The 24316-nt window shown below is 42.5% G+C and overlaps 1 protein-coding gene across 1 annotated transcript in view; it reads left to right on the forward strand.

Moving 5' to 3' along the window:
• Window positions 1–20841: 20841 nt before the first annotated feature.
• LOC120928373 (serine-rich adhesin for platelets-like) overlaps window positions 20842–24316 on the forward strand; it is a 37684-nt gene continuing 34209 nt past the window's right edge. The window contains exon 1 of the mRNA XM_040339471.1: window positions 20842–21113. Coding sequence (XP_040195405.1) covers window positions 20842–21113 — 272 coding nt within the window. The remainder of the gene's footprint in view (window positions 21114–24316) is intronic.

The following is a 24316-nucleotide window of genomic DNA, read 5'->3' on the forward strand; positions in this document are numbered from 1 at the left end:
GTATCTCACTAAAAATGTAATTTCTGTTGCAGGAGATGTCAAAAATTGTACTTATCTTTGGATTGATGTCTGAGAAAATCAGTAACTCAGTCACAGGAGGAAATTAAATTTTAGGGGGAAATTCCGTATACTATCAGCTTGCAGAACTCTAGTTTGCCATATCGCATTGAATTGTTTTTTCATTTTTTTTATTTTTTTATTATAGCAGAAGATTGAAATTAAAAGGTCATTTTTTCCCCACTTGACCTCCAGCCCACTTTTTATATGGCACTGCGTTACTTTAAAGCGGGGGTTCACCCTTAGAGGGCACTTTTCCCCCTTAGATTCCTGCTCATTTTTACTAGGGGAATCGGCTATTTATTTTAAAATATGAGCAGTACTTACCCGTTTACGAGATGCATCCTCTCCGTCGCTTCCGGGTATGGGCTGCGGGAATGGGCGTTCCTTCTTGATTGACAGTCTTCCGAGAGGCTTCCGACGGTCGCATTCATCGCGTCACGATTTTCCGAAAGAAGCCGAACGTCGGTGCGCAGGCGCAGTATAGAGCCGCACCGACGTTCGGCTTCTTTCGGCTACGAGTGACGCGATGGATGCGACCGTCGGAAGCCTCTCGGAAGACTGTCAATCAAGAAGGAACGCCCGCTCCCAAAGACCCATACCCGGAAGCGACGGAAGAAGATGCAGCTCGAAAACGGGTAAGTACTGCTCATATTTTAATACAAATAGCCGATTCCCCTAGACCGAACGAGCAGGAAGCTAAGGGGAGAAAATTTTTTTTTATAAATGGGTGAACTCCCGCTTTAACTGACAATTGCACGGTCATGCAACACTGTACCCAAATAAAATTCATGTCCTATTTGTCCCACAAATAGAGCTTTCTTTTGGTGGTATTTGATGACCTTTGTGGGTTTTTTTTGCGCTATGAACAAAAAAAGACTGACATTTAAAAAATAAAAAATCAATATATTTTACTTTCTGCTATGAAACATATCCAATAAAAAAAAAGAAAACAAAAACTTTATTAATATGTATTCCGCTATGTTTTTGGTAAAAAATATATATATATATATTTTTTGTTATTTACATTTTTGTACTAGTAATGGTGGTGATCAGCGACTAATAGTGGGACTGCGATATTGCGGCGGCCAGTCGGACACTAACTAACACTTTTGACACTTTTTTGAGGACCAGTGACACCAATACAGTGATCAGTGCTAAAAATATGCACTGTCACTGTACTAATGCCACAGGCTGGAAAGGGGTTAAACATCAAGGGCTATCAAAGGGTTAACTGTGTTCCTAGCCTGTGTTTATGTGTACGGTGGGAGGTGCTTTTACCAGGAGAAGAAATGGATCCTAGTCCCTGCTTTGCAGAAACACAGGATCCATGCCTTCCCCCCTGTCAGAATGGTGATCTGCCTTGTCCTGCGTAAGATGGACACGGGAAGATGGGGGTCAGAGGCCTCCTTACCTTAGGCAGATGACAAAGATCTGGGGTAGGGCTGCTACTCCTCACTCGGGGGCCATTCCTTCTCCTCCTGGCTGAACAGGAAGTGGGTCCTGAGACCCGATTGGCTAGAGAGGACTCCCTGGCCAATTGGGTCTCAGGACCCGCTTCCTGATTGACTGGGAGGTGAATTAGGAAGACAATAGCAAATATTAATTTGCTATTGTCACACAACTGGGTGGGCTCAGGGCGATGTGCACTGCGCCCCGAGCCCACCCTTTTTTTAAGCCAATTAGAGCCTCCGGCTCTAATCATGTGCTTAAAAAATAAAAAACTCATCGGAATCCATGCGTCCGGCACCCTGCATGTGGCTTAGGGGCCGGGCAAATGGATAAGGGGGGTGATGCCTCTGCGCCCCTTATGGATGGGCCGTCACTGTCTATGGGTTTTGGGGTTTTATTGATGCACAAAAAGCAGGGAGGTGCATCTCTAGTCCCTGCATGAAAGGGTAACTCCATAGGATGCCACAAAAGAAAGGAGCCGCCCTGAAACAAAAACTGGAACACCGGCAAGTATGAAAAGATTAAGAAGCCGTCTACTCTGTAAGTGATTAAATCAGTTTCTCAAAGCTGAGGGTTTAATATCACTTAGAGTGAAGGGAGAGGAGAAAGGATAATGTGGGAATAGGTAGAAGACATGCGTGGTCACCTCCATTCCTTTGCTGTAGAACAGGGGTCTCCAAACTTTTCAAACAAAAAGCCACTTTATTGCCCTTCAGACATTAGGAGGGCCGGATTGGGGCCAGCAAGGGAAGAAAAAGTCACTGGCCCGGCATCAGTGAGAACATATATGGCCTCAGAGTTGGTGGTCAATAGGAAGAGGGGTATTCCCCCTATTAGTAGGAGGAATAGTATCCCATCATTGGTATCAGTGGATAATATAGTGCCCCATTGTTGGTGTCAATGGGAGGAATATTCCCTTATGTCAGTGGGAGGAATTGTGCCCCAAGGGCCGGATAAAGGCTAGCAAAGGGCCACATCTGGCCCTCGGGCCGCAGTTTGGAGACCCCTGATGTACAAAAAAAGGGAAAAAAAAGAAGCGATGTGAAACAACAATTCAACCATAGTTATAGCATGTATGTTCTAATCTAGAGTCACTAATTACATGAGCTTATTGTATTGCTATACTGTACTTTGTTGTGTCACTCTATTTTTGTTTAAAAAAAAATGAAAAAAAAAAAAAAAAACCCTTCGGGTTCTTTATGTAAATTACAAAGATTTATTTTTTAGCAAACTTTGCCACAGATTCCTTCCTTTTTCTAGTTTAAGTTATTTTTGGTTCAGCAATCATCTCTGCATTCCTTTAGTGAATATGCCCTAAGAGTATCTCACTAAAAATGTAATTTCTGTTGCAAGAGATGTCAAAAATTGTACTTCTCTTTGGATTGATGTCACGGGAGGAAATAAAATTTTAGGGGGAAATTCCGTATACTATCAGCTTGCAGAACTCTAGTTTGCCATATCGCATTGAATTGTTATTTAATATTTTTTTTAATTATAGCGGCAGAAGATTGAAATTAAAACGTAATTTTCCCCCCACTTGACCTCCAAGACACTTTTTGTGATACTGCACTGCGTACTGTAACTGACAATTGCGCGGTCATGCAACACTGTACCCAAATAAAATTGATGTCATACTTTTCCCACAAATAGAGCTTTCTTTTGGTGGTATTTGTGTTTGTGTTTTATTGTATTTTTTGTGCTATAAACAAAAAAAGAAAAAAAAAATAGAGACACAAACAGTATTTAAATAACTTTTCTCTGCTTGAATTTATCTCTAGCCGCTTAACGCCCGCCGCACGACTATATACGTCCGCAAAATGGCACGGACAGGCAGAAGGGCGTATATATACGTCCTTGCCTTCTAGCGGGTCGGGGGTCCAATCGGGACCCCCTCCGCTGCGTGCGGCGGGCGGCTTACCTTACCGAGCGATCCGACTCGAGGGGGCGGCTGTTCGTTTCCGTCTGCCCCCTCGTGATTGCTTCCAGCCAATCCCGTGAGCCGCCGCCGTGTCACTTCCTCTGCCTGTAAAATGTAAACATAGGCAGAGGAAGTGATGCAGCTCTCATCTCGCCGGTATTTTCAAACCGCCAAGATGAGAGAAGAGTCGCACCTAACACTACACTGACACCACACACGCAGGCACATTTAACCCCTTCCGATCACCCCCCTGTCACACTGTCACTGAATGCAGTGATCATATATGTACTGATCACTGCATTTAGTGTCAGTGTGACAGTTAGTGTGACAGGCAGTTAGTGTTAGGTTGGGGGTAGCCCCGTACCCCCCCTAATAAAGTTTTAACCCCTTGATCACTGCCCTAGTTAACCCTTTCACTCCCTAATGCCAGTGTCACTAAGCGATCATTTTTCTGATCGCTGTATAAGTGTCACTGGTGCCGCTAGGAAGCTAATTTTTTTTTGGGGGGGATTTTTTTTACTAAAGACATGTGGCTGAATAAATTTTGGCCTAAATGTTTGACTAAAAATATTGTTTTTTTTTTCAAAAATGTCGCTCTATTTTTGTTTATAGTGCAAAAAATAAAAATCGCAGAGGCAATCAAATACCATAAAAAAAAGCTCTATTTGTGGGAAGAAAAGGACGCGAATTTTGTTTGGGAGCCACGTCGCACGACCGCGCAATTGTCTGTTAAAGCGACGCAGTGCCGAATTGTAAAAACGCCTCTGGGCATTTAGCAGCATATTGGTCCGGGGCTTAACCTGCCTGGCGGTATTCCCGAGTCTGACTCGGGGTTAGATTTTCCTGCTGCGAGCGGTAACCCCGAGTCAGACTCGGCTTGCCTCGCTAGATCCACAGGCTTGGTTTACTTACCTTGTTCCTGGATCCAGCGATGCCACCGCGCTGTGTGAGCGAGCGGGACCTCGCTCGATTCACACAGTGCCTCTGTGTAACGCCGATCTCCGTTCCCTGCGACGTTACGACGCACGGGGACGGAGAACGGCGCCAAATTCAAAAAAGTAAACAAACACTTTACATACAGTATACTGTAATCTTATAGATTACAGTACTGTATGTAAAAAAAACACACCCCCCCTTGTCCCTAGTGGTCTGTCCAGTGTCCTGCATGTCATTTTATATAATAAAAACGTTTCTTTCTCCCTGCAAACTGTAGATTGTCCATAGCAACCAAAAGTGTCCCTTTATGTCAAAAATGGTTTTAGATCAGCTAAAAAAACAGCGATAATAAATTATAATCACTTGCAGAATTGTGCGATAGCGATTTGTGGGGAAATTCGTCATAAAAATAATGACAGCGACAATTCTGCAACTGAGCAAATTTCAGTGATTTTGATTTGATTACATTATTGAATAATTTTTATTATAATTATATTATTATTTGTTATAATTATTTATAATTATTTATTATATTATAATTTATCATTTTGTTTTTAAAAAAATGTCATACCCGGGATGCCTATTAGAATCTTGTTTGGTCAGATTTAAGTGAGTTATTCCTAAAAATTACAGGCCTACAGTATAAAACGCCAAATTTCCTTGCAAATAATGGTACCGCTTTCAGCATGTTTTTTCTGAAAGAATCATACCGCCAGGAAGGTTAAGTGGCTAGGTAAAGATTTCACAAACTGCACTTCTTTTTACTACAACCTCCCTCCTAGGTAACCCAACCGCACTCGTTCTTCATTATTTCCTGAAATCTTAGGTCTGTAATCAGGTCATCCTCCACTATGTGGGAAAGCTTTTGAAGTTGACTTCTAGGAATACATATAAAAACTGAAGGAGGGTGAAAACCATTATAGTGAGGTGACTAATTACAGACAGTTAATATAATAAAATACAAGTCACGACCTAATTTATTGTTAAATACATAGAGCCTAGTATCAAGTAATGGAATGGAAAATGAGTCATCATTCAGATTACATTTTAAACGAGGCACCATAGTATTCAAAAAGTTATAAAAATGATATTAGCAATGATTCATCATCTTGCGAAACGCCAAAAATGTTATCTATAAATTGCATCCAAGTTATACAGAAACTCCAAAACAATGAACATACGCATAATTTTTTTTCAGTCATTGTGACAAAGGTATTGGCACGTGAGGATACACCAAGTGACCCCAATAGCTGCACCCTGTAATTGCAGCAATTAATTGTTTCCAAACATAAAACAATTATTTTCTAAAGTAAATTGCAATAAGGACAGAATGAACTCTGTTTGTTCTGTTGAATATCTGATTGTTCAAGCAACTTTCCTCTTTTCATGATCAAACAACGCATATAAATATGTAATGTCCTATGAGAATTTTTACCCTTAACCACTTAAGGACCGGACCAATATGCTGCTAAATGACCCAAGGGGTTTTTACAATTCGGCACTGCATCGCTTTAACAGACAATTGCGCGGTCGTGCGACGTGGCGCCCAAACAAAATTGGCGCTATAAACAAAAATAGAGCGACAATTTTGAAAAAAATGCAATATTTTTTACTTTTTGCTATAATAAATATCCCCCAAAAATATATAAAAATATTTTTTTTTTCCTCAGTTTAGGCCGATACGTATCCTTCTACCTATTTTTGGTAAAAAAATCGCAATAAGCGTTTATCGGTTGGTTTGCGCAAAATAGGGGATAGTTTTATTGCATTTTTATATATATATTTTTTTTTACTACTTATGGCGGCGATCAGCGATTTTTTTCGTGACTGCGACATTATGGCGGACACTTCGGACAATTTTGACACATTTTTGGGACCATTGTCATTTTCACAGCAAAAAATGCATTTATAATGCATTGTTTACTGTGAAAATGACAGTTGCCGTTTGGGAGTTAACCACAGGGGGGCGCTGAAGGAGTTTCGCTTCACCTAGTGTGTGTTTACAACTGTAGAGGGGGGTGTGGCTGTAGGTGTGACGTCATCCATCGTGTCTCCCTATAAAAGGGATCACACGATCGATGCAGCCGCCACAGTGAAGAACGGGGAGGCCGTGTTTACATACGGCTCTCCCCGTTCTTCAACTCCGGGGACCGATCGCCGCACTCCAGCGGCGATCGGGTCCGCGGGATCCGCGGTCCCGGAGCTTCGGACCGGGTCGCGGGAGCGCGCCGCGGGCGCGCGCCCGCGACCCATGGCTGGGTACTAGTACAGGACGTACCTGTACGTACATATGCCCAGCCGTGCCATTCTGCCGACGTATATGTGCAGGAGGCGGTCCGGAAGTGGTTAAAGTGGGCTGATTTACTAAAACTGGATAATGCAAAATCTGGTTCAGCTGTGCATGGTAGCCAATCAGCATCTAACGTCAGCTTGTTTAACCACTTACCGCCCGGCCTATAGCAAAATGACGGTGGCGGTGCCAGGGCGGTGGTTGCGTTATACTAACTGGAAGGTGCAGGGGTGCGCATTGCAGGGATCGGTTTATGCGTTGTGTCAATCTGACACACCACTCTCGGTAAAGAGCCTCCGAAGGAGGCTGTTTACCACGTGATCAGCCGTGTCCAATCAAGACTGATCAGGATGTAAACAGGAAGAACCGTTGATCGGCTTTTCCTCACTCGCGTCTGATAGACGCGAGTAAAGGAGAGCTGATTGGCAGATCTTCTAACAGGGGTGGTCTGCACTGACTGTTTATCACGCAGTCCCCCATGGATGCCCACACTGGACCACCAGGGAAGCCCCAAGCATGTGGATGGCCAGGTACATCCCCCATGGCCATCCACATAAGCAAATACATGCCAAATATGTGCCAATCAGTGCCCACAAATGGGCACTGATAGGCACCATTATAAAACAAATAAAATCTGTGATGCCCCCCATCAGTGTCATCAGTGCCACCCATTAGTGTCCATCAGTGCCACCTATCAATGCCCATCCATGCCCATCTGTACCCACCTATCAGTGACCATCAGTGCCCATCTATGCCACCTATTAGTGCCACCCATAAGTACCTATCAGTGCCACCCATAAGTACCTATCAGTGCCGCCTATGAGTGCCCATCAGTGCCGCCTATTAGTGCCCATCAGTGCCGCCTATGAGTGTCCATCAGTGCCGCCTATCAGTGACAGTGCCACCTTTCAGTGCCCATCAGTGCCACCTATCAGTGCCCATCGGTGCTGTCTTATCAGTGCCCGTCAGTGCAGCCATATCAGTGCCCATCATTGAAGAAGAAAACTTACTTATTTACAAAAAAATTAACAGAAACAAAGAAAAACTTATTTTTTTCTAAATTTTCTGTATTTTTTTATTTTTTGCGCAAAAAATAAAAACCGCAGAGGTGATCAAATACCACCAAAATAAAGCTCAATTTGTGGTAACAAAATGATAAAAAAATTATTTGGGTACAGTGTAGCATGACCGCGCAATTGTCATTCAAAGTGCGACAGCGCTGAAAGCTGAAAATTGGCCTGGGCAGGAAGGTGTATAAGTGTCTGGTATTGAAGTGGTTAATCAACCACTTGCTGACCGCCTCACACCAATATAAATGGCGACAAAGTGGTTCGTTCTTGCAAATCGCCATATGAGTACATCTGTACCTTTAAGGGCGATAGCAGGCGCATGTGCGCACGCTGCACGGCGAGGAACCCGATGCACGTGGCCGGCGACCGCAATCGCATGCACGAGAGTAGGAACGGGGATTTGTGTGTGTCAACACAAAAATCCCTGTTCTGTCAGGAGAGAAGAGACTACTAAGTAGGAACAATGATATGTCTCCTCCTCTAGTCAGTCCTATCCCCTCACAGTTAGAACACACAGTCAGGTAACACACATTTAACCCCTTGATCGCCCCCTAGTGTTAACCCCTTCCCTGCCACTGACATTTGCACAGTAATCAGTGCATTTTTATAGCTCTGATCGCTGTCTAAATGACAATGGTCTCAAAAATGTGGCAAAAGTGTCTGATCTGTCCGCCACAATGTCGCAGTACCACTAAAAATCGCAGATCACCGGCATTACTAGTAAAAAAAATAAAAAAAATATTAAACATGCCATAACAATTGCATAAATCTTTCCCATAGTTTGTTATAACTTTTGTGCAAACCAATCAATATACACTTATTGCGATTTGTTTTACCAAAAATATGTAGAAGAATACATATCGGCCTAAACTGAGGAAGAAATTTGTTTTTTAAAAACATTTTTAGGGATATTTATTATAGCAAAAAGTAAAAAATATGGTTTCTTTTTCAAAATTGTTTTTTTTTTTTTTTACTTATTCACTTGGGGCCAGATTCACAAAAGAAATACGACGGCATATCTCCTGATACGCCGTCGTATCCCTGTTTCTATCTATGCGACTGATTCATAGAATCAGTTACGCATAGATATCCCTAAGATCCGACAGGTGTAATTGTTTTACACTGTCGGATCTTAGGATGCAGTACCGCGGCCGCCGCTGGGGGGAGTTTGCGTCGTAAACCAGCGTCGGGTATGCAAATTAGGAGTTACGGCGGATCCACTACGGATTTTCGCGTTCGCTACGTCTAGTTTCCCGCGTTCGCGACGTCTAGTTTCCCGTCGCAAAGTTAGTCGTTTTTTTGGTGCCCTAAATTTAGTCAGCAAGCGTATTGCTGTCTAAAGAATGGCCGTCGTTCCCGCGTCGAAATTCAAAATTTAACGTCATTTGCGTAAGCCATCCGGGAATACGGAAGTACGCTATGCGCGTCGCCGTTCGAAAAAATTATGTCACTTCGCGCAAAGCACGGTGGGAGTTAGGAAACGGAGCATGCGCAGTAGGTCCGGCGCGGGCGCGCGCCTAATTTAAATGTTAGCCGCCCATTCGATTTGGCCTGCCTTGCGCCGGACGCATTTACGATACACCGCCGCAAGTTTCCAGGTAAGTGCTTTGTGGATCGAGCACTAAACCTGAAAACTTACAGCGGTGTAACTTAAATGGCTAAAGTTTCCAAAGGCGCAATTGTACGTGAATCTGGCCCTTGATGCCCACGCTATAGACGAAAGACGGCTACAGCGCGTGCTTAAATTCCCAGGAGGGCGTACATGGACGGCCTTCTGTGCTCGCACTGCTTGCGTGCCCCCCTGACGCGCACGAGCAGCGCAATCTTTGGGATGCGGTCGTGACAAGGGATGTTTACATTCCTTCTGACAGTAATAAAAGCGATCAGAACATTTTGTATCGAAGGGACAGTGTAAAAAAATTAAAATAAAATCAATAATTAAATAAGGAAAACAAAATTAAAAATAAAGCGCCCCACCCCTCTGTGCTCGTGTGCAAAAGCGAACGCATACATAAGTCGCGACCGCAAATTTACGCAAACAGTATTCAAACCACACATGTGAGGTATCACCGTGATCCTTAGAGTGAGAGAAATAATTCTAGCACTAGACCTTCTCTGTAAAACTAAACTGGTAACCTGTAGAAATGTTTAAAGTGTCGCCTATGGAGTATTCGCAATTTTAAAGCAGGACATGTTAGGTATCCAGTGGCGTAGCGTGGGGGGGGGCCAGGGGGAGGCTGCCCCAGGCACAAAATTTAGAGGGGTGCAGTGGCAGGCGGCAGGTTATCTGCAGCTCTTCCCCTGCGCTGTGCAGTATAGGAGACTGTGGGCTCTTCCACTTCACTATGAGAAAAAAGTTGCAGTGCAGTGCCGGCTTAGGCTCCAGCGGTGACACTGACACAGAAGTGAGTTAATGTACACTGAAGACCATCCATGATGATCCCAGGGGTTGTGACAATGCGGAGACTGGGGGGAAGGAGGAGGGCAGATCAGTATAGGAATCAAGTAGGTCAGTGTAGTGGTCAGTGTAGGAATCAGGTAGGTCAGTTTAGTGGTCAGTGTAGAAATCAGGTGGGTTAGTACTACTGTACTAGTCGAAGGGACTCAGAGAGTGCTAAAACACAGCGGATTAGGGTGTGCAAATCTCTTGCCCTGCCCCAGGCGCTGACAACCCACGCTACGCCACTGTAGGTATATCTTATTATTATCTTGATGTATTAGCAGGTGAATGCGGCCCTTCATGCATTCACATACATTGAATACGGCCCTTAAAGCGGTAGTTCACCCCCCCCCGACACATTTTACCATCGAGACAGGCATTGTAGCGCGAGCTACAGTATGCCTGTCCCGATTTTTTTAACCCCGGACTCACCTTGTAATCGGAGATCGTATTTTTCGGCTCCCGCGGGGAATGGGCGTGCCTATGGAGAGGGAGGATGATTGACGGCCGGCCCTGGCACGTCACTCTCCCCGAAGACAGCCGGAGTAGGTCTCGGCTCTTCACGGCGCCTGCGCACAGGCTATGCGCACGCGTCGTGAAGACCAAGCCTATTTCGGCTATTTCCGGAGAAGCGTGACGCGCCAGAGCCGGCCGTCAATCATCCTCCGTCTCCATAGGCACGCCCATTCCCCGGTATCTTCGATGGACGACTACAAGGTGAGTACGGGGGTAAAAAATTCGGGACAGGCATACTGTAGCTCGCGCTACAATGCCTGATTTTAAGGTAAAAGAAAAAAAAAAATTTTTTTTTCGTCGATAGGGTGAACCCCCGCTTTAAGTGGAAAAAGGTTGCTGACCCCTGACATAGGAGATACTAGGAACAGCTTCAAGTCTACATATTGTTAAGGAGTAAACTTTATTTCCTAAAAAAGTTCATCTGTGAAAATCTATCTAATTACCGTATTTATCGGCGTATATCGCGCACTTTTTTGCCCTGAAAATCAGGGCAAAATCGTGGGTGCGCGATATACGCTGATACCCGCTTTCCCGCGCCGAGTTTTGAATACTGCGCCGACATATACCGAGCGCAGTACACTCGGGTATAGTCGGCCAGTCTTGGCTTCTTCCGCTGTCACGTCCTGGACGTACAGGACGTGAGCGCGACAGTTGCCGAGCCTGCCCGAGTGTATTGCGCTCGGTATATGCTGGTGCAGTATTCAAAACTCGGTGCGGGAAACAAGCGGGGAGGACGCGAGGACGCCGCAGAAGGACGCCGGACCCGCCGAAGAGGACACCGGACCCGCCGAAGAGGACACCGGCCCCGCCGCAGAAGGACACCCGAAGCCGCAGAAGGACACCCGAAGCCGCAGAAGGATGCCGGACCCTCCGAAGAGGACACCCGAAGCCGCAGAAGGACGCCGGACCCGACGAGGCCGCCGATGGACGCCGCGCAAGACACCAAAACTGTAAGTACAAAAATAACTTTTTTTCCACAGGATTGGGGGTCACTTTAGGGGTGCGCGGTATACGCGGGAGAGCGTTATACCGCGATAAATACGGTATCTGAAATGTAGTGAATGCAAAGTTATGCAGTTTTTAGTTTGAATACTATAAATATATTAGCCCAGATTCAGGTAGAATCGCGCAATATTTGCGTGGGCAAAGAGCAAATTTTTTTCTCTGCGCCCACGCAAATATTGCGCTTTGCCCGCGATTCACGGAGCAGTTGCTCCGTAAATTGCGCGGGCAATATGCTAAACAGCCGGGCGCAAGGCTGCCTAATGTAAATGATCCCGCCAGGGGCGGGAATCATTTAAATTAGGCGCGCTCCCGCGCCGAGCGAACAGCGCATGCTCCGTCTGGAAACTTTCCCGACGTGCATTGCGGCAAATGACGTCGCAAGGACGTCATTTGCTTCTAAGTGAACGTGAATGGCGTCCAGCGCCATTCACGGTTCACTTACGTAAACGACGTGAAATTTAAATTTCACGGGCGGGAGGCGCAGCTATACTTTAGCATTGGCTGCGCCTGCTATTAGCAGGAGCAGCCTTATGCTAAAGGCGCCGTACGGAAACTCTGTACCTTGCGTACGCAGGGCCCGCGCAACTTTTGTGAATCGGTGGTAGTATGCAATTTGCATACTATACGCCGATCACAATGGCCGCGCCCCCTAGCGGCCAACGCAAGAATGCAGCCTGGGATGTGAAGGCATAAGGAGGCTTATGTCTGTCAGATCCTAGGCTGCATTCGGTGTAACGAGGTTCCTGAATCAGGAGCACTCGTTACACCGGAGCAAGTAAGCACTTGCGCCGCGCAACTATGGTTGCGCGGGCGCAAGTGCTTCTTGAATCTGGGCCATTGTTTGTATATGCGAGTGCTTCTTAACCAGTTTTGGTTTTGTACGGATATTCCTTCTTTGTGGGTCAACCTGGGCATGGCTCCAGGCATTACCATTGAGAAGCTACCCTTGGGAAGGGGCTGTATATACAGCATATATATATATATGTATATATATATATATATATATATATATATATATATATATATATATATATATATACGGTATATGTACACTATAGTTGTATAATTAATTGCTACATGAGTCTGCTGTTTAACCCCTTTCCAGCCAGTGTCATTTGTACAGTGACAGTGCATATTTTTAACATTGATCACTGTATTGGTGTCACTGGTCCCAAAAAAAGTTTCAGAAGTGTCAGTTAGTGTCCGACTGTCTGCCGCAATATCGCAGTCACACTATTAGTCGCTGAACGCCACCGTTACTAGTATTTTTTTTTTAAATAACAAAAAAAAAAAAAACTTAGCAGAATACTTATTAATAAAGGCATGTGATTTTTTTTCTTTTTTTTAATTGGATATGTTTCATAGCAGAAAGTAAATAATATTGTTCTTTTTTTTGTTTTTTTGTTTTTAAATGTCAGTCTTTTTTTGTTTATAGCACAAAAAATACAATAAAACACAAACACAAATACCACCAAAAGAAAGCTCTATTTGTGGGAAAAGTATGACATCAATTTTATTTGGGTACAGTGTTGCATGACCGCGCAATTGTCAGTTAAAGTACGCAGTGCAGTATCACAAAAAGTGGCTTGGAGGTCAAGTGGGGGAAAATTACGTTTTAATTTCAATCTTCTGCCGCTATAATTAAAAAAAATATTAAATAACAATTCAATGCGATATGGCAAACTAGAGTTCTGCAAGCTGATAGTATACGGAATTTCCCCCTAAAATTTAATTTCCTCCTGTGACTGAGTTACTGATTTTCTCAGACATCAATCCAAAGAGAAGTACAATTTTTGACATCTCTTGCAACAGAAATTACATTTTTAGTGAGATACTCTTAGGGCATATTCACTAAAAGAATGCAGAGATGATTGCTGAACCAAAAATAACTTAAACTAAAAAAAGGAAGGAATCTGTGGCAAGGTTTGCTAAAAATAAATCTTTGTAATTTACATAAAGAACCCGAAGGGTTTGTTTTTAATGTTTGTTTTTTTTTAATTTCTTTTAACAAAAATGGAGTTACACAATAAAGTACAGTATAGCAATACAATAAGCTCATGTAGTTAGTGACTCTAGATGGGCACACTGGCAGCAATTGATGGGTACAGTAGATGCGTTTGATGGCACAGTGGCAGGATTTGATGGCACAGTGGCTACGTTTGATGGGCACAGTGGCTGCATTTGATGGGCACAGTGGCTGCATTTGATGGGCACAGTGGCTGTGTTTGATGGGCACAGTGGCTGCACTTGGTGGGCACAGTGGCAGCAATTGATGGGCACAGTGGCTGCATTTCATGGCACAGTGGCTGCATTTCCTGGCACAGTGGCTGCGTTTGATGGGCACCCACCTTTAGGGTGACCACACATCACGGTCCCCCGGCGAGATGGCCTACCAGGCCGGGGTGCGCGGAACATTTAAAGCTGTGGCGGGTCCCCAATTCTGAGAAGATCCCAAGCAAGATAGCTGTTAGGTGGGGAGTCCGCCTGAGGAGAGCCAAGAGAGGCTGGCGATCCAACAGGGCCTAGACAATCCATCGGGGATCAAGGTAACAGGACACTGAAAGGTTGGATGTCAGCAACCTGTCAGTCGGTAACCTGAAGAAAATACTACCTGAAGGCGATTCTAACACAAATTCTACCAAGGAGGATTGTCTCCATGATCTAAGTTCTAGGGAGGGTCTGTGGCAGAGATCTTTTCCCTCAAAGTTCTGAGTGATACTCTGGCTGACAGGTCGGTGTGAGAGGCCTGTACAGGTACACTATACCCACTCCGGCTGGAGTGGCGACGAAAGTAAAGTATCGTTGGAAGCAGGACTGTTTCCGTATCGTTAAGCCTGAATCTGCTATTTCTCCTCCTCATCCATCTTTGCTATCTACTTTAAGTTTTACTGTTTACCGTGTTGGGTAAAATAAAAGCACAAGAAAAGACACCTGCTGTGTGGACATTCCATTGCTTGGCTCTCACCAACTACCCTAGACGGCGGAATCATAGAGGTAACATGCCACCCAATCTATAACCAGCGGCTCCTTCGGGGGTGAGCGCTACATACTGTTTAACCGTTTTTACCCGGCTGGGTAATAAAAGCACAGAAAAGATACCTGTTGCGTGGACATTCCATTTACTACAACTCTCATCAAGTACCCTAGACGACAGAGATACAGAGGTAACATGCCACCCAAAACAAACCAGCAGCTCCTTCGGGGGTAGTGCTACACTGACATAAGGGATTGAAACTCACCTGTCCTGTGAGCACCTGAAAAGAGCTGTGAATGATAATTAGTTGGGGGGAACTAGTCAGGAATGATCAATAACCACTTGCCTATCCCCTGCCGCAGATGTACTGAAGCGGTTCGTGCACTCGTTTTCATGCGCACGGACGTGCTCCTATTGGCCAGCAGAGGGAGCCAATCAGTGGGTCCGCCGGCCGCCTGTGATTGTTCCCTCTAGAGACAGAGCGGGGATATGCCAAAGTAAATAAGGCAAATCTCTGTTCTAACAGGGGATGACACTGAGATCTGTCTTTCTGCTAAGCAGGACGACGGATCTGTGTGTTTCCCCAGTCACACATTCCCCCATACAGTTAGAAAACACAAACAGGGAACACATTAAACCCCTTGGTCACCCCTGATGTTAACCCCTTTTCTGCCAGTGTCATTAGTACAATGTCAGTATTCTTACTGTGGGCGCCCGGCTGTGGCTTCACAGACATTCACTTCACCGGCATCCTAGTCTAGGATGAATTCAAAAGTGAACCTACGTAGCATGACAACCTTTACTATTTGCAATATGGTCAGCCATTGGCCTATGTTTTGCCCCAAGGCATATTAGTGTGATGTGTGGGTCACATTTGCCACCTACCCTTTCCTCTCCTCTTCATTTTCTCCTCTTCCCCATTACCTTTTCACCCTTGCTCCAACCCTCTTCCTAATTCAACTTCCCCTTAGATCCCAATGTCCATAGCTGTCAAAATTGATAATTATTGGACCCTGACCGTCATCTGTAGCCCATATAGAATCAAATCCTGTAGAAATGTATTCTCTTTAGATCAACTACCTTACACAGGCTGCAGCCTTCTCTTTTCCAAAGTTCTACAACTTCCTTCAGATGGTTCCATCAACAATCTGTAAACAACTGACCGCCACTCCTGTGTATTCGCCATGCAGATAATTTTATGTTGTCAACCACAATACAAGATCGATTCATATGTCTTTACTGATTTGCAATGTATGTGTCCTTATGGGTGTTCATCTATGTATAATCAGTAAAGCCTCGTACACACGATCGGATTTTCCGACGGGAATTGTGTGTTAACAGACTGTTGGTCTAAATTCCGACCATTTGTTCACTCCATCGGACAATTGTTGTCGGATTTTCTGTGGACAAATGTTGGATAGCAGGCTTTAAAATTTTATTCGATGTGTATTTTGATCAGTTCTCCAATACACACACAGATATCTGAGCAATCAGAATTGATTAGCAAAATTCTGCCACAGCGATCGACCACGCAGAGTTGAAATCCATCAAATTCTCTCTAATTGATCAAATTGCAGATCTGTGGTTTGTAATTTTTCTTTCATTCAATCAATCAGTATGGCCGTCTTAGATGATATCGATGTATTCTATTGATATGTAGGTTGCCAATGTTAACAAGCAATCAATGTGACTTCGAACTGACCAATCTGCGTACTATGTCACAACTTACACCACTAGATGTCTTTAGATAATACTGAGATAGAAGAATTGGTGTATATCTCGCTGGCACACAAAAGTGTATTCAGTAGCAGCCAGCACAACACAAGAATAAGTGTAAACCAAAAGGAAAATGTGAAAATAAAATTCTGTGCAGCACTCAAAAATTCATAATGATACAAATTCATATATAAAAAAAACACAATGGGGTTTTTATGAAAGGTAAATCCACTTTGCACTACAAGTACAAGCTACATGTGCAAAGTACACTTGAAATTGCACTGAAAGTGCACTTGGAAGTGCAGTCGCTGTAAATCTGAGGGGTAGATCTGAAATGAGGGGAAGCTCTGCTGATTTTATCATCCAATCATGTGCAAGCTAAAATGCTGTTTCTTATTTTCCTTGCATGTCCCCCTCAGATCTACAGCGACTGCACTTCCAAGTGCACTTTCAGTGAGATTTCAAGTGCACTTTGTACTTGTAGTTTGCACTTGTAGTGCAAAGTGGATTTGCCTTTCGTAAATAACCCCCAATGTGTGATGTGAAATAACCACAACAATAAAAATAAACATAAAAACGCTGAAAAGTCATGTGAAATTCACACACAAACTAAAGTCCATATTCCATCATATAGAGCAGGGAAATGCAATGAGCGGACCTCCAGTTGTTGCAGAACTGCATGATGGGACTTGTAGTTTTGCAACAGCTGGAGGTCCGCTAATTGCATATCCCTGATATAGAGGTTATTAAACCATAAATAGAACAGTCCATGGATAGACAGTGAGAAAAAACTCTAGAGCAAAAAAAAGTATTCCATGTGCCATCAGTGTTAAAGTGAAGACACAACAATGAAACCACCACTGGTTGTATGAAGGCTTACCGCAGTGTAGGGACTCATATGGACATATGCTCAATGAGTCGGCAAGACATGTAGTGTAATCACCATTGTATGGGATCTCCACATCTGGGCTCCAGATCAGCATTGAAGATAGTCCAATTATTCAGGAGATGACTCAGAGAAGCGGTCCGCAGAAGCAGCCAACATACCAGACCAAATCCTCTCATGTGCTCAAATTGGTGCAACCAAAAAAGAAAATATTCCACATAATGTGAATCCGTATAAACATAGAAAATGTATTAAGAATTGGGAACACTCACATGTAGATCAAGCGCTTGAAAATATATGATTGGGTAACGCAATAACATCAGCAGGGCTCTTCCCATCAGTTGAAATCCATCAAATGCTCTGTAATTGATCAAATTGCAGATCTGTGGATTGTAATTTTTCTTTCATTCAATCAATCAGTATGGACGTATTGGATGATATTGATTGATTCTATTGATACGTAGGTTGCCAATGTTAACAAGCAATCAATGTGACTTTGAAACTGACCAATCTGCATACTATGTCACAACTTACGCCATAAGATGTCTTTACGCAATACTGGGATATTTTAAGCAATGCTATTTTACCTGTCACTCAGGATCCTCACATTGTACAGAACGGGTTTGTCTGTGAAAGTCAGTTCAGAAGCCTCGCCCGTCTACAGAGTCTTCAAAATCCCTCACAACGTAGCTGAGACTCAGTTCAGGACCTGAGATAAGACCTACCACTGCCAACTATGGGGCTCAGGATCCACTTATTGCTTATTGCAGCCACCTGCTTCACAAGTAAGTAAACATTATATTAGTATTTACTCAGTTTTATTATAGTTTTTATCTTTTTAAAATACAAATCTAAAACATTTCATGTGGTCTAATAGTTTTTGCTGGAGTATTGCAATTAACAAAAAAATTAGTTGCGGCTAGCCGGTCACCTGTTTATCCTCGCCTTCCTAATTATGAGCTCATTGGAAAGAAATTTAAAGACTAACACATGTTTTATTAGGAGGTGGATCATAGAGAAGAATAAATGAGGATTCACAATAAGATAAATAAGATTGCAGTGGTAATTTTGTTAGACTCGTAATGGTTTCCCAGACTCATAGGGGTTGATTTACTAAAGGCAACTAGACTGTGCATTTTGCAAAGTGCAGTTGCTCCAGAGCTTAGTAAATGAGCAGAAGCTCATCCAATCATATGCAAACAAAAATGCAGTTTTTTTTTTATTTTCCTTGCACCTGATTGGACATTATTGGATATATTATAACAAATTTTCTACGCTATGGAGCAACTGCAAACTGCACAGTCTACTTGCTTTTAGTAAATCAACCCCTTGGAGTTACGTTTCCCTCCTCATACAGCCCCTGCCTGGGCTGACTGTTCCTATTTAAATGTTTTATTTATTTTTTGTTTATTTTTATTCTTTTGCTTGCTTTTATCTTTGGTTACATCGAGTGTTGAGCTTGAAACACTTGAAGTACACTTGAAAATGCCAATAAAAATATATAAAAAAAGCTATTCTACTTCCTTAAAGACAGACTAATGTGAAACATATTGGGCCAGATTCACAGAAGAGATATGACGGCGTTTCTCTGAAACGCCGTTGTATCTCTCAGAGTATCTATGCAACTGATTCATAGAATCAGTTACGCATAGATAGCCCTTAGATCCAACAGGTGTAATTGTTTTACACCGTCGGATCTTAGGATGCAGTACCTCGGCCGCCGCTGGGTGGAGTTTGCATCGTATTCCAGCGTCGGGTATGCAAATTAGCAGTTACGGCGATCCACAAAGGTTTTTGGCGCAAGTCTTAGTTTCCCGTCGCAAAGTTAGGGCTGCTATTAACATGGTGTAAAATTACTCCACCATGTTAAAGTATGCCCGTCGTTCCCGCGTCGCTTTTGAATTTTTTTTCTGGCGTAAGTACGTTACGCACGTCGCGATTCACAAACATGTCGCGCCGCCGTAATTTCGCACAAATCACGTCGGGAAAATTGCGAATGGAGCATGCACAGTCCGGCGCGGGAGCGCGCCTAATTTAAATGGTACCCACCCCATTTGAATTGGGCGGGCTTGCGCCGGACGTGTTTACGATACACCGCCGCAAGTTTGCAGGTAAGTGCTTTGTGGATCGGGCACTAACACTGAAAACTTGCGGCGGTGTAACGTAAACGGGTTACGTTACACGGCCGCAATTCTATGTGAATCTGGCCCATTGTATTTTGGTAACTCTTTGTGGTTGATACCTGTAATAATAGTATTCAGTACTGTACTGAATACTATTATTATTTGGGTATGCCTGTATATGAATTGCATTTTTTATATTTCACTGCTGAGTATACTTACAACAGTCAGATTTTATACAAATGGCTTAAACATAAAAAATATATATATTTATATATATATATATATTTTTTTTAAAAAACAACTGTTGATGTAACTGCTTAAAAGTTGTTAGCAGAAGATGGGATTTATTTTGATTGTCACTCACTGTGGGTTGGTTCACATTAGATACAGTGGTGCATTGGGCGGCTTTTCCAGCGCATTCTTGTGGGTGGATTTAGACTGTGCAAATAGACTGTGCACTTTGCACGGGTAGTTGCTTCAGAACTTAATAAATGAGGAAAAGCTCTTCCATCATCCAATCATGCGCATGAAAAAATGCTGTTTTTTATTCCATTTTCCTTGCATGTGATTGGGTATTCTTTACACAATGAAGCTTTGCTTTATTTACTAAGCTCTGGAGCAACTGCACTTGCAGAGTGCACAGTCTATTTGACTTTAGTAAATATACCCCTACATGCTCACACATTGTAGGGGTGGTCTCACTTTGTCATCATTGCACTGGGAATTAGTTGACCTTGTCCCCAACTGCTTAGAACAGGGGTCTCCAAACTTGCTAAACAAAGGTCCAATTTTACTGTCCTGCAGACTTTAGGGGGGTAGACTGTGGCCATTGGGAGAACAAATTGTCCCAGCATCAATGGGAGGAATTGTGCCCAATCAATTGTGTTATTGGGGATAATTGTACCCCATCATTGGTGTCATTGGGCCCCATTGTTGGTGTCAATTGGAGGAATTGTGCCCCATCAATTGTGTTATTGGGGGTAATTGTACCCCATCATTCATGTCATAGGGCCCCATTGTTGGTGTCAATGGGAGAAATCATGCCCCATACTTGATGTTTTTGGCCCCATTGTTGGTGTCATTGGGAGGAACTGTGCTCCATCGTTGATGTCACTGGTAGGAATTGTGCCCTTCATTGTTATCAGTGAATAAATATCACCCTAAGGGCCACATAAAAGCAAGCAAAGGGCCGCATCTGACCCCCGGGCTGCAGTTTGAAGACCACTGGCTTAGAACATCCTTTATGATTTTTGTTAGTGGTGATTGTGGAACAGCATAAGGTTAGTGGGTAAGATAGATCCAGGACAGAATGTCAATGAAGCTCGAAATCAGTTCGTTTTCTGTCAGTGGCCTTATACTATTGATGGATTGATTATGATATTGATAGATTCTAATGCTACTAAGATACTATGTTGCCACTGCAAACAATGTGACTTCTAACTGACCAATCTGCGTACAATGGCACCAACCTACGACAATCAGATGCCTTTGCCTGAGCTATTTTTAGAAATACTACTGTACCTGTCATTTAGAATCCTCACTTTGTACAGAACGGGTTTGTCTGCGAAAGTCAGGTCAATAGAATATAAAGAGCCTCGCCCACCTCCAGAGGCTTCAAAATCTCTCACAGCGCAGCTGAGACTCAGTTTAGGACCTGAGCTAACACCTACCACTGCCAACTATGGGGCTCAGGATCCACTTATTGCTTATTGTAGCCGGTTGCCTACTGCGTAAGTAAAAATAATATTAGTATTTACTCCGCTTTATGATAGTTTTTATGTTTTAAAAATTATTTATTTATTTGTTTTGTTTTTTACAATCTACTTCAACATTTTAGGCTGATACTTTTTGCTGGTGTATTGCAATGATACCTTTATAAAATAACTTGTGGGAAAAAACAGTCATCCGTCGCCATCCTAATTACAAGCTTAAGTCCCCATTCACATCTAGGCGTTTTGTCGCCTGTAGTGCGACGCCGCTGCCGCCAGAGGGATGAAAAGACATTGCCCTCTATGGAGATGGTTCACATCTCCATGCCGAACGCCTGTCGCCTGCCGCCTGAAAAAAGGTCCCGGACCTTTTTTTCAGGCGGCTTTCAGCGTTCGGGAACCATCTCCATAGAGGGGCACATCTAGGGGCACATCTAGGCGGACAATCGCGGCAAATCGCGGTACAAAACGCCGCTATTTGCCGCCGCAATTCGCAGGACAAAACGCCGCAAATTTGTCTGCCTAGATGTGAATGAAGCCTAATGGAAAGAAATTAAAAAACGAACACATGTTTTATTTGAAATTAATACGTGGATCATAAAAAAGAATAAATTAAGATTCATGCTATGATAAATAAAAGAGAGAAAATATAGGCTATTCTACAAGTCTTTAAAGAGACCCAATATTGTGAAAAATTTCAGATTTTGGTAAAAGTTTGTGATTAAAACCTGTAATAGTGGTATTCAGTTTATGGATTACTTTTGTATAGTTCACATGCCTTTATTGTATTATTTTTCTCTGCATTTACATTTATACTAAGCTGTCCAGCAAAAGTGAGTGTTGCCAGGGATGCGACTAACCATATACGCTGCCGGGTATACTTACAACGGTCAGCTTTTATACGTATAGCTTAAAAAAAAAAAAAAATTCTACAAAAAAAATAAATAAATAAATAAATTATAAAAAAAATCTAAATAAAAAAATGTATTATGTAAATGCTTAACAGGTGTTAGCAGGAGATTGGCTTTAATTTAATTGCTGCTTACCTTAAGTACATTGAAAATGACTAAGACTACTCTGTCCACGTAGTGATAATGCTGCTGCGAGATTTTACTGCAGATAAGAGAAATGAAAAACAAGCAGATCTACTAGCAGGATCATTTAAAACGATTAAAACAATGTCATCAGGGGACTTTGTGTTAAATGCTCCTGGCAGACAACATCATATATGTCTTTTTTTTTTATTTTGCCCATAGTACATTGCCCATTTATGATTATTTTTTATGACACGTATTTGAACTATTTTACAATTGCTTTTCTCTAATATACTTGCATTCCCTAATTAACTTAATTGCCTTATAATTACCTAGTAATTGTAAGTCACATTCAAACATTAACAAGTGTAGTGAAAAGTGCTACTTGTTGGTATTTCGTAACCTAAATATAGGAAATCCTACACCGATGTATGATAAGAGATGTCAGGTCTTGTCAGTACTACTAATAACTATTATGTTTCTTTTAGTAGTAGAACAAGTGTTACCGGACATTATACTACATTAGGATCCGGTCTTATCCATATAGAATTTAGCTCTCTCATATACTTTCAGCCTATTAACATCAAGTAAGTCAACACCATCAAATCTTTAGTTCATTCCAAAGTCTATATTTTATTACCAGGAGCTAAGTAAACTATTTAAACATTTTTTTATTGCTCAAAGTTTCCTATAGATAACTTTCATGGTTGAATGAATATAGGACAGGAGGTGACATGTTTTATTTATTTTGCATTACTACACTTTTTATGGCTGCTTAGAACATCCTTTTTGACTTTTGTGCAACAGCAGAAGGATGGTGAGCAGGTTAGATCTAGGACAGAATGTCAATGAAGCTCGAAAATCTGTTCAATTTTCTGTCAGTGGTCGTATTATGTTAAATCATCATCTTTGTTTGAACAGTCAAATGTTTATTGCGCCTGAGTCAAAGTATTGGAGCTGGAAAATCCTTCTTCATTGAAGTAGCAGTATTAATGGAAACATGTTCACAGTATGCAAATACCGCATGTTGACGTACGCAGAAACCAAATGTTCACCTGCGGGTCATTCTAAGCCTGAGTAATTTGCTTAGATTTAATGTAACTGGGTGGTGCATCTGCCTCCTTTTTGGTTCTATGTTATGTTTACTAGCTAAGCACAATGCAATGTACAGTATATGGCCAAGAGTTTGTGGGCACCTGACCATCACACCTTTATGAGCTGATGGATATCCTACTGCAAAACCATGGCCAATAATCTGTTAATATGGAGTTGGTGTTCCATAAGATTTTAAGCTGGATACACACTATACAATTTTCTGTAGATGTTTTCCTGTAGATTTACCAAAACCATATAATATGAGGTCAAACCTTAAGAGTTTCAATTTGTATGCAATCAGGCAGGCCCTTGCACTACATGGTTTTGGTAAATCAGACAACAAAAGTTGTATAGTATGTCTATAGAGTAGCTTTGGGAATTTGTGCCTTTATAACCAAAGGAGTGTTTGTGGTGGCAGGTATTGATGTTGGACAAGAAGACTTGGTGTTCAGTAGGGTTGAGGTCTGGGCTTTGTACAGGCCACCCTAGTTCCTCCACACCAAACTCATCAAACCATGTCCTTATAGAGCTGACTTTATACACGGGGTACAGTCATGTTGGAATAGAGAAGAACCTTTACAATAATGTTGGAAAAGTATAATTGTCTTAAATGTCTTTGTATGTTGTAGCAGTAAAAGTATTCTGAACTCAATCCCTTGGAGGGGTGCCAACATACTTTTGACTATATATTGTAGATGTGACAGTCAGTTGTTCGCAGACTTTTGGCCATGCAATGTATTTTACGAAATTTATTGAAAAAGAAACCTATTTTTAGAAATATGTGAAGACTGCATTCCTGTGTTTCCTTCTAAAAATGTTCCTCTTGTTTTATTACACTGATTCACTAACCCAGAATGAATCTTTTGCTGATCCTAAGTTAATACCCTGATGCCGCGTACACACGATCATTTTTGGCATGTAAAAAACTACGTTTTAAAAAAATGTCATTTAAAATGATGGTGTATGGGCTTCACATCATTTTTCGGGGTCTGAAAAACGACAAAAAAAAATTCGAACATGCTGCATTTTTTAACGATGTTTTAAACTATGTCGTTTTTCGGGTTGTAAAAAATGACTGTGTGTGGGCCAAAACGA

Source organism: Rana temporaria, chromosome 2, assembly GCF_905171775.1.
Source record: "Rana temporaria chromosome 2, aRanTem1.1, whole genome shotgun sequence".
Lineage (NCBI taxonomy): Eukaryota > Metazoa > Chordata > Amphibia > Anura > Ranidae > Rana > Rana temporaria.